Source organism: Chenopodium quinoa, unplaced genomic scaffold (genome assembly GCF_001683475.1).
Source record: "Chenopodium quinoa cultivar QQ74 unplaced genomic scaffold, ASM168347v1, whole genome shotgun sequence".
Lineage (NCBI taxonomy): Eukaryota > Viridiplantae > Streptophyta > Magnoliopsida > Caryophyllales > Amaranthaceae > Chenopodium > Chenopodium quinoa.
The window spans coordinates 2,029,456-2,041,426 of NW_018744620.1; the positions used below are offsets into that span (position 1 = coordinate 2,029,456).

General features: G+C 41.2%; 1 protein-coding gene across 1 annotated transcript; it reads right to left on the reverse strand.

Moving 5' to 3' along the window:
• Positions 1 to 608: 608 nt before the first annotated feature.
• Positions 609 to 1,076, reverse strand: LOC110700224. The gene has a single exon (XM_021877731.1). The coding sequence runs from the start codon at positions 1,074 to 1,076 to the stop codon at positions 609 to 611; it is 468 nt and encodes a 155-aa protein (XP_021733423.1).
• Positions 1,077 to 11,971: the final 10,895 nt, after the last annotated feature.

Consider the following 11,971-nt stretch of genomic DNA (forward strand, 5'->3'; position numbering starts at 1 on the left):
TGTACTTTTTACACAAACTGTAGATTGTGTTCTTATTTTTCTATGTTTTTTAAAACAGGCTGGTGGAACTCCTGGACCAAGGAGCATAGCTAACAAGAATTTCCCTCAAGAGACACCCCAACAACATGTGCCCTGTACCCAAGCATCCCAGGCAACAACAACTACAACTGCAGCACAAAAGCCAACAACTCAGGGGAGAAGGAAAGGGAAGAAGAAGAATTAGGCTTTACTTCTGTTTGAGTACCTAGTCATGTACCCTGCAACTATGCTACTACTGTTTTTAAGTGAACTATCTTTTGGCACAGTTTGTCTGTAACAACTAAGAACAAGTTCAATTTCACTATATGTTTGTCATGCACTTTGGTCCTATGTAATTTGGCATTATGCACTTTGGTGTTGTCCAGTATATTAATGATTTTGGTCTACTTATATGTTAATTGACATTGCACTGCAAATATTTACAAGTTGCATTGAATCTTGGTCATTTTTTTAGCCAAAACAATCAAACTTCCACCATTTTATTCAAAATACTTCAAAGTCTTACATTTGCAATTTGTACTCATAAAACTACTTCTCCTAAGTACAGAAGCAATAACAGTACCCTAATCTCATTTCATTACAATTAACACACCAACAATCACAAATACACAACACATTACACTTGCTATCACACAAAGCATTCCTCCAACACCACTGTTCTGCCCTTCCTTGTTGTATTTCTTCATCTCAGAACTTAGAGCTTTGCACTTCACTATCAGGTTGTCATTTTCAGTTAGCAAACACCTTCTTTGCCCACTTAAGCCTTCAAGTTTTCTTTGCAGTGAGTTCATCTCCCCCTTCATCAACTTTTTATCCAGTAGAAGTTGATTGATGACATCCCTTTGCCACTCAGTGCCTTCTTCCTCATCCACCCACTCAAAGCACTTACAACCCCTACTTTCTGTTTTAGGATCATAGAATTTGCAGGCTTTGAACTTCCTTCCAGGGTTCTCTCTTGTCCATGAAGTCAGCCTAGCCATAGGAATCCCACAATCACACTTCCTCTGTTTGGAGGGAGAAGACCTAATGAACGACATTGCAGCCTATAATTCAACCAGAATTATCAACAATTTTATTCGTACAATCATTATTTAACAAATATCAAAATCAATTTCACCCACTCATTTCCCAGCTTAAAACCCCCAATTTCAATTAGGTTATGAACCCTAACTCGATTGAATGAAATTAAGTACTAAATTAACACAAATGAAAAAGAATTATTGTATTATGCTTCATTCCAATTGAAATCACCCATTAACCAGCAATAATTTCAACGAAAAACACCTATTTTGTCTCCTAATTGGTGTCGCATAAATGAAATCATTGGGTTAAATGGCAGTGCTCACCTTAACACCAGTAAACAGCAACCAGCAATTTCACCTTCTCTGCTATTCGCAATTGATCCAATTTGACAAATTCTCTAACAACATAGATTGATTTTAACAACTTACGTTTTTTTTAAGCTAACAGCTGGAGAAGATGGGGGTACCAAAAGTTACTTATATTCAGGATACAAACAAAAGTACCGTTGAAGTGGGGCCCACCAAACGGCAAACTTAACAGCTTCAGTCAAATGGTACTGAATTTTGACAACACTGATTTGAGTGGTAGTATAATAAAAATTTTTCTTAAGAGGTAGCAAAATTGAGGTGCATCACTTTTAGTGGTACCAAATTTGAAATTGTCCTAAAAATTAATTACTCCATAAATGAATGGTTTCAATACAGTGTCTTACATTAAAACGACCAGTTTAATTAAAACACATGTACAGGGAATTTCAAAGCCAATCTCCAACGTGCTTGATTCCCATTGCCTCAACGTGCATGTTGTGTTTCACTTGAGGCAGAGGTTTAGTCAAAGGATCGGCCACATTATCATCCGTTCCGATCTTACAAATTCTGATTTCACCTTCGGATTTCTATTCCCTTATCATGTGAAATCGCCTTTGGACATGTTTGACCTTCTGGTGCTCTCTTGGCTCTCTAGCCTGAGCGATAGCTCCATTGTTGTCACAGTAGAGATCTATCGGACCCTTGATGGAGGGTACAACATCTATTTCACGGATGAACTTGTGAATCCAAACAACCTCCTTAGCGGCTTCTGAAGCAGCCAAGTATTCGACTTCAGTTGTAGAGTCTGCAGTGGTGCTCTTCTTGGCACTCTTCCAGCTAAACGCTCCTCCATTTAGGCAAAATATGTACCCAGACTGTGACTTGAAGTCGTCTCTGTCAGTCTGGAAGCTAGCGTCGGTGTAACCTTCAACAACCAGGTCTTTGTGGCCACCATAAACCAGGAATTTATCCTTGTTCCTTTTCAGGTACTTCAGGATATTCTTGGCCGCAGTCCAATGCGCCTCTCCTGGGTTTGATTGGTATCGGCTCGTAGCGCTTAAGGCATACGATACATCTGGCCTGGTACATAACATGGCATACATGATCGACCCAATTAGCGAAGCATATGGAATCTGATCCATTTTCTCTCGCTCAACAGGTGTCTGTGGACACTCTTTCTTGCTGAGAGTTACGCCATGGGACATGGGTAGATGCCCTCTTTTGGCATTCTCCATGTTGAATCGTGCCAGTACTTTATCAATGTACGTACTCTGGCTCAATCCAATCATCCTCTTAGATCTATCCCTATAGATCTTGATGCCCAATATGTACTGTGCCTCTCCTAAGTCCTTCATTGAAAAGCACTTTCCTAACCAGCCCTTTACGGACTCTAGTAATTTTGTGTTATTTTCAATGAGCAGTATGTTATCGACATATAGGACTAGGAATGCGATGTCACTCCCACTGACCTTCTTGTAGACACAAGACTCATCTGGATTCTTGATAAAACCAAACTTGTTGATGGCTTCATCAAATCGCAGATTCTAACTTCTGCTTGCCTGCTTCAGTCCATAAATGGACTTCTTAAGCTTGCATACCTTTCCAGCGTTGCTTGGATCAACAAAACCTTCTGGCTGTGTCATATACACAGTTTCTTCCAAAATCCTATTTAGGAAGGCGGTTTTGACATCCATCTGCCATATTTCATAATCGTAATATGCAGCAATCGCTAGGATAATCCGGACAGACTTTAGCATTGCAACCGGTGAAAAGGTTTCATCATAGTCAATCCCGTGGATTTGTCTATAACCTTTTGCCACCAGTCTATCTTTGTATATTGATACATTTCCATCTTTGTCAATCTTTAGTTTGAAGATCCATTTGCAACCAATGGGTGTGTAACCCTCGGGCGAATTCACCAAGTCCCATACTTGATTTTCAGACATGGAGTCCATCTCGGATTTCATGGCCTATTGCCATTTAGCAGAGTCGGGGCTCGTCGTAGCTTGTTTGTACGTCGCTGGCTCTTCACCATCCATAATTAGGATGTCTTGATCATCGGTTAAGACAATACCAAGGTATCTGTCTGGTTGAGATCTTTGCCGTTGCGACCTACGAAGGATAATGGGTTGAGAATTTACATTGTCTGTTTGATTCTGACCAATCTTCTCAGCTGCTTCCAAAGCACTTAGATTGTCAGTTTTATCAGTTTGACATTGTTGCTCGTCCTTTTGAACTTCGTCGAGTTCGATTTTCCTCCCACTTGTCATTTTGGAAAGGTGTTCCTTCTCCAAAAAGACACCATCACGAGCAACAAACACTTTGTTCTCGGATTTATTGTAGAAGTAATACCCTTTGGTTTCATTTGGATACCCCACAAAGAAACACTTGTCTGATTTGGGGTGAAGTTTGACCGAAATTAATCGTTTGACATATGTTTCGCATCCCCAAATCTTGAGAAAATAAACCTAGGAGGTTTCTTAGTCCATAATTCATATGGAGTCTTTTCAACAGCTTTTGACGGAGCTCGGTTTAGTGTTAGTGCCGCGGTTTGTAGCACATGTCCCCAGAAAGAGATAGGAAGTTCACTAAGACCCATCATTGATTGAACCATGTCTAACAAGGTTCGATTCCTCCGTTGGGATACTCCGTTCCAGGAGGAGTTCCATTAAGTAGTGGTATCAACTTTTGTCTAATCATATGTAAAACATGCAATTTTCATTGAACATATATTTGCAAGACAATTTTGAAACAACTATTGTCAATGTCTTACATTGAAAATTAACTAGGTGTCCAACACCATAGATCATAGTATGTTCAAAAGCATGATGAAAACTAGGATTAGTTTAATTACATGTCATAGACAAAATAGTGCATGCAAGCACGACCGAAAAACCATCTTCGTCGTCTACTTGTCCTTGCACCAACACTTGATAAGCTTCTCACTTGGTCCTTGAAAAGGCAACATAAAGTGAGTCATACTTGGTATCTAATACCTATGATAAGCTTAATTCACAAGTGTTTAAGGAAGATACCTAAGGCAGATGCTCCATTCCTCTCCTCCTCTTCCCGAAAGAGCTTGCATTCTCTCTTGTAGTGGCCTTGCCCACCACAATAGAAGCAATGCATCTTTGCCTTGACCTTCTTGAACTCCCTTCTCCTTCCTCTCAAGAGCCTCTTGGTCACTCCACATGCGGTGGATCGACTGAGTAGTTGCACCACCTCCATTAAGGAGCGTGTCTCCTTTCCCGCAGCTATATGCACTCTAAGTGCATCATAGCCCGAGTGGAGCGAAGCAAGCAAGATATGCCCCGCCATCTCATCCTCCAATGAGATTCCGAGAAGCTGCATGTGTGACAAGCGTTAAATTGGTCGCACAATATAACTCTTTATCAAACAATATTTATACGAACACCCTATAACTAGTACAATGGCAAATAAAGGTTCGGTCCATGAAGAACGAGAGCAATTGCAAATCAATCTTAAAACCTAAGCTAGTTCGAAGTCAAATGAATTAACATGCAATCGCATATAATCAGTTTAATCACAATCTGTTTATCAAAACCAATCCTCAATTACATAGATTACCTAGGCCGGGTTTCATCCCGAAACCCTAGTTAGGGAACTAATCACACATATTCATGATTAAAGCAACAATAAATTCTAAGGGCATAATAAATCTAAACATGAATTCTAATCAAGGATAATAAAGCTTTGAATAATAAATAGGAGCGAATAATACCAATAAATCGATGCGAATCAATGCAAAAGATTGGAACTCTGATATCCGATGTCAATGAATAATACAAAGATTCCCAATTAATCTTGCCTTGAATAAAATCCGGAAAACTAGAGTATCTCAAATCTGATGAACTATGAATTTGCTAGAATAAAATCTAAGAAAATTATGGAACCTTAACTACGGAAGTACTCTCAAAATCCCTCTAAAAATCTGTCTGTTCTTAACCCTCACAATTGGGTTATATATATATTTTTTAATTTAGAAAGCAATTGCCTAGGCTGCCCTTCGTGAATCAACACGGGCGTGCTTACAGTAGCACGGCCGTGCAAGCATGGCAGAGAACCATCGAGCTTTTCTTGGACTTCAGCACGGTCGTGCTGCATTTGGCTCAGTTGTGCTGCGAGTTTGACACGGGCGTACTAGACTGATTGGCACGGGCGTGCCAAAAGTGACACGGCCGTGCTGGCACATGGAAGATGGCACGGACGTGCTGCACTCTGCACGGGCGTGCAGCATAGGCAGTGAAGATGAGGGCAATTCGGCACGGGCGTGCCAGATGTGGCACGGCCGTGCTGCTTGTGCAACTTATGCAGATTCTTGCAACATCCTTAGTTTGCTGAACTATGACCAAAGTTGGCTCGATCACGCACCAACGGCTCAGGACCGGACTAAACTCAGTCAATTATACCTGAAAACACATCAAAAACAATCCGAAACCCGTGAAGCACATAATATAAGAGATATAAGCATAACAAGGCAGTAAACGACCAAAACGGTCCTAAATACGACCAAAATCCTCCAATTATATGTCCAAAAGCGCGCCCTAAAGTGCGCTTGTCAAAACCCCCCAAGCTATACTTTTGCTAGTCCTCGAGCAAAACTAAGGGATAAACAAACACAAAATCGGATAGACTATTGCCCTTGCATATAAATTAAGTTTTAGCGTGAAATAACGTCAATGGATCCTACTTAGAATAATCATGCATGGAATAAAAAGCTCACTCAAACAAGCAAAGAGACGCACAATCAAAGGTATTGTTGATTAAAATGTTGACAAGGCCTAGACCAAGCATAGAGAACAAAGGAATCATGCTTCCCTCTAAACCCAACCAAAACAGCCACGTCCTCCCCTTTTGCTTCAAATCACCACCCTGATTAGCTCCTCGTGATTCCTCGAAGGAACCGGAAAAAGTAATATTTTTGAGGAAATAATAAAGGTATCCTGACATCTCAATTACGCATAATCTTTCCATAGGGTTGAAAAGTATCTCCCTCCACCGTTTGAGAACCGAACACCACTAAAGTCTAAGGGTCTTAGAAAGGTTGTAATGTATTGGCAACAGGTAAGGCAGGTGAAAACAATTTAAAATGTGGAGTTAAATCCTAAATGAAACGCAAGAATCACGATTCTCAAAAATTAAGCTCAAGAGATGCAATTCACATTTCACAATAAACATTAATTCACACTTTTACACATCACCAACTCTCTATGTTATACACACTCGAACGACCTTTTTCAAACTTTAAAACTTTTGTTTGAATGTCCTCGCCTTTTTCACAATTCGGACGGCTTTTTTTTTGTTTTTTTTTTACTACTCTTTTTTCTCTTTTTTTTTATAATTTTTTTTACTCAAACAAACTTTCATATTACATCTTTACAATTAAGCTCACTTTCAAACTTGCTCAAACCAACTATCGATCATAATTCTTGATTAATAAACAATAGGCTCAAACAAACCTAGCAAGGTAAACGCTTCACCACCCGAGGGTTGGTCAAACATCGGCCATCGGGTTTGTAACATGGGTAACCAAGAATGGAGATAGAGGCTCAACATGGTTAGCAAGTAGGATGTTGTAAAAAGAAAATTAATTTGTAACAAAACAAAAGGAACAAAAATAAGAAAAATGAAAAAGGTGCCCTTTTCCTCCTTTAAAAGTGTCAAGTCGGTCTCGGGAGCTACAAGTCAACACAAAGATCAAAACATGCGTAATCAAGGATCCAAATATGCCGCTCAAAAAGATGATGAAGGCTAGAACAAATAAAACCTCACGGGATTCGAAAACAAAACAACTACCAATCAAGGGGATCAAATCCACAAAGGGAAGCGACTCCATCTTACCACAATTCAATGGCTTAGAGTTTCACATGATAACAAACGTTCTAACCAACTACCTTCGCCTAGACTCGTCTACATTGATCAACAATAGACTCAAACTGTGTATTAATCACTGGCTTAAGTAGAAATAGACATTCCACACACATTCATTCACGTTTCAAATCCAAATATGGGCATTATTCCAAAATTTTTTTTGCAAATAGCCAAGTTTATCACGATCCAAAAATATAGGAAAAGACTATGAGGCAAATCATATAAACTAGACTACACATCTTCATAACAGAAGCTTTTTCTATATTGCACACATACATACACAACTAAGTAATCTAAACAAGCTAAATGGTTGATAAAGAGGCATGAAAATCACATAATAATCCCAATCGACAAACAAGTGATCAATTGATATCAACATCAATGATCCCAGGTTCCTTAGAACCGATCAAACATCCTCGAACCATTAAACTTCTTCCTAAACTAAACTATCCTAAGTACACAAAGAGAAAAAGGAAAAGATCTCTCCAAATTTGCCTCCCGGGAGCTCCAATTAGCGGCCATAAACTGGTTCTACGTAATCATGCCGCTTCTCAAACGATCCTAAGCTGCAAAAAGAAGAGACATACTAATAAACGAATTAAGGTTAGTCCTAAGAAAGCAGTAAATCTTTTTTGTATTTTTTTTGTAGTAAGAAAAAGCAATTAAAGACTAGACTACCAAAATTCCAAACCCCTCAACAACAAACTCAAGTAAGACCCCCCCCCCTAAGCTAGAATCAAACATTGTCCTCAATGTTTACACATCAAGGACTTACAAAGGTGGGGAAAGGGGTAAAGAAAGCAAGGTCGGGTCAAGAACCGGGGCCGCCCGGGTCATGAGGCAGGCGGGTGGCCATATTGTCGACACTCTCCCTTAATGCGTAAAAGGCGGCGACCATATCCGAGTTTGTCAATCTCAAACCCGCCACCTCGTTCCGCAAATCATCTAAACCTTGGCGGATCGAGGCATAATCCTGTGCTGGGATCCGCTCGGCCTCATCTGGGCTGTCATCATCATCATCATCACCACCATCTTGGCCTTCGTGGGCCTGCTCATCTCCAGGCTGAGGCTAAGGATCACGGTCAACGTACTCAGTATTACCATCCTCATGCCAAATGAAATCTAGGTCAAAGATCCAGTTGTCCGTGTTGTAGACCACCGTCCTCTCTAGATCGGGAAGATAAGCATATGGCTTTCCTGCTACGAGCCATAGGTAGCAGTCAGGCACGGTGGTCTCATCAAGCCATTGCATGGCTTTTAGAGTGCGCATGTCCAACCTGGTCGACCCTACAATAGCCTGCAAATCAGAAAAATCAATACCATTTAACTGAGCTAGGATGGTGATCATGCCCCCTATGGTAATCGCACCCCTCCCCTTAGCTACACCATCTAGGTGGTCTAGCAACCAAGCCCCCATATCAAGTCACCCATCCCCCCTAGTGAGGTGCCACAGGAATTGAAGCTCCCTAATGGACACCACCCCCGAACTATCCCCCCTAGCGAAGATAGTTGAAGAAAAGGTTCTATGGGCTAATCTAAAGGCGGGGTTGACAATAGAGGTTGCCTTATCTCTCCGAGGGTCTCTATCTAGCTTCCCTGTAATCCGACGCCAAAATAGACCGGGTTCATAGTGTTTGGAATGGCCATCCTTAGGACCGTATTTCAGGTCGGAGTGCCATCCAAAGGCGGTGTTTACTTGGGCTACGGTCATGGTGATGGTGCCGGAGTTCATAAGCTGGAAGGTCATGTACCGGGGGGAGTTATTCTCATCCTGGTGGACATACAAAGATGACAAAAACTCTAGGGTAAGCCTCTTGTAATTGAGTGCATGCATATGTAACCAGGCATCAAATTTAGTGTAAGTGAACATTTGAATCATGTCGTCTTCTATACCTAAAGCTTTAGCGGCTAAAGGGTCGTAGAATTTAGTAGGCCGAATCGGACGAAGGGACAATTTAACAAAATTTTCCATAAAGGATGGGTTTTCAAAACTAATTCCCATGGTATCCACCGGTGGTGGAGCCACGGATGAGGGCCCTTCGTCCCGACGCGGTCTTCTACTTGGGTTCTTGGTTCTAGGCATGTTTGGTTGAATGATATTAAACAAAATTACCAAATAAATTAAGCTTAATCAAGGAAATAATACCCAAACCTAGCAATGCAAGAATCAAGACAATCGAAAACAACAATTCAACAAGAGTCACTCTAAACTATGTAAAATCAAGCCCTAGTATTCAACATATAACTTCTATCAAGACAAACTAATTCACGCAAATCACCAATGTAAGCAAATTATGAACAATGAAGCAATTAGCAACAAACAATAGCAATTTTAGCAAGTAGAATTCAACAAAAACGTCAAGAATAGGAGAATTTAGGAACGAAGTTACCCAATTACTCCACGAATCGTTGGTGCGTGACTAAACGCTTGCTTCAATTTTCGTAATATGCGAGATCGTTGTTGAAGAACGAAGGGTTGAGGTCGAGCTTGTGCGAATCTGTGAAGGAGAATATGATTTAGGGTTTGATATAGAGAGAAACAGGGAGGAAAATTATGGGTGAAAGAGAGAGAGTGGCTGAAATAAAAGGAAAGAAGGGTAGGGATTAGTATATTAAACGCAGGCTGAGAAAAGAAAACCGTGATGCACGGACGTGCCATTTTTGGCACGGACGTGCAGCTGAGGCAGAAGGCTTTAGCCCTTTTAGTGGCACGGACGTGGCATTTTTGGCACGGACGTGCTTCCGGAATTGAAAATCCTCTTAGGTGTGTGGCACGGGCGTGCTATTTCTGGCACGGTCGTGCAGCTAAGGCAGAATGCTTTCGAAGATTGTTGTACGTTCGTGCCTTTTCTGGCACGCCCGTGCTGAATTTCCTGTTTAGCCTTTTGTCTTGTTAGCACGGTTGTGCCATTTCTGCTTCACTTTTAACCCCTTTTCTTCCTCTATATCTCGTTTCATTCTCATCCTTCCTTCCTCCATCTAATCTCTCATCTACACAAAAGCACACACAAACATAAAAAAAATAAATAACAAAAAGAAAATAAAAAAAAAAGTTAGAAACTATATCAAACAAGAAGAAAAACAAAAGAAACTAAACTAAGAAAAATCAAAAAGATCGGGTTGCCTCCCGGAAGCGCTAAGTTTAACGTCTATAGCTTGACGTGGTCACATTCAACTCGTGTGACGGCATTGTAACACATCAATCAAACCAACATGGGCTCCTTCGTAGTATAGCTTTAATCGCTGCCCATTTACTGTAAAAGATTGCAACCCACTTGAATCATAGAGTTCAACCACCCCGGAAGGAAAAATTGCCTTAATGGTGAATGGTCCCCTCCATCTTGACATCAACTTACCGGGGAAAAGTTTCATCCGGGAATTGTACAAAAGGACCTTGTCTCCTACATTGAATACCTTTCGCTCTATTTTCCGGTCATGCCACTCCTTGGATCGCGTTTTGTAGAGGCTTGCACTATCATACACATCCAATCTAAGTTCCTCCAACTCGTGAAGGTCCAACATTCTTTGCTCCCCCGCGCTTGCTAAATCGAAGTTTATTTTCTTGATTGCCCATTGAGCACGGTGTTCTAGTTCGACCGGAAGGTGACATGCTTTCCCGTAAACCAAACGATATGGGGTTGTGCCAATAGGGGTTTTGAAAGCTGTCCGATATGCCCAAAGTGCATCATCTAGCTTGTCGGACCAATTCTTCCTATTCTTTGCAACCGTCTTCTCAAGAATAGCTTTAATCTGTCGGTTAGAGACTTCCGCTTGCCCACTAGTTTGAGGGTGATAGGTTGTCCCGAATCGTTGATGGACTCCATTTTTGCGAAGCATTCTTTGAAAAGCCCCATGCACAAAGTGTGAACCGTTGTCACTTATTACCGCTCTAGGAACCCCAAACCTTGGAAATATGATCTTCTTGAAGAGCTTCACTACCACCTTGTGGTCATTTGTTGGGGAGGCGATTGCTTCCACCCACTTTGACACATAATCCACTGCCACAAGTATGTATTGGTTCCCACGGGATGAAGGGAAAGGTCCTATGAAGTCTATGCCCCAAACATCAAAGATTTCTAGTTCAAGTATGGGTTGTTGGGGCATTTCATTCTTCTTTGACACGTTTCCACTTCTTTGGCACGCATCACATGTCTTCACAAATGCCCACGAGTGTAAAACCTTTTGAGCTGTCTTGTTTGCCCCCATGTGACCTCCGCAAGGATCAGAATGACACATTTTCAGCACACTTTGAGTTTCATCATCAGGAACACACCTTCTTAGTAGACCGTCTACACCTCTTTTGAACAAAATCGGGTCATCCCAAATGTAGTGTCTAGCGTCTCGCCTAAGCTTCTTCCTTTGGTTCTTGGTGTAATCGGGAGGGAGCTCCCCACAAGCTAAGTAGTTCACCAAATCCGCGAACCAAGGTAGTCCTTTTTCCTTAATGAGATATAAGACATCATCTTTCAATTCATCAGAAATGGGTACCCCATCATCGTCTTGTTGCTCCCTTTCCATGCGTGAAAGGTGATCCGCGACCACATTTCCGGCCCCCTTCTTGTCTCGTATCTCTACATGAAATTGTTGCAAAGAAAGGACCCATCAGAGGAGACGCAATTTGGACTCCTTTTTCGAAATTAATTACTTGATAGCAGCATGGTCGGTGTAGACAATTGTTTTGGAACCAATGAGGTAATCCCAAAACTTCT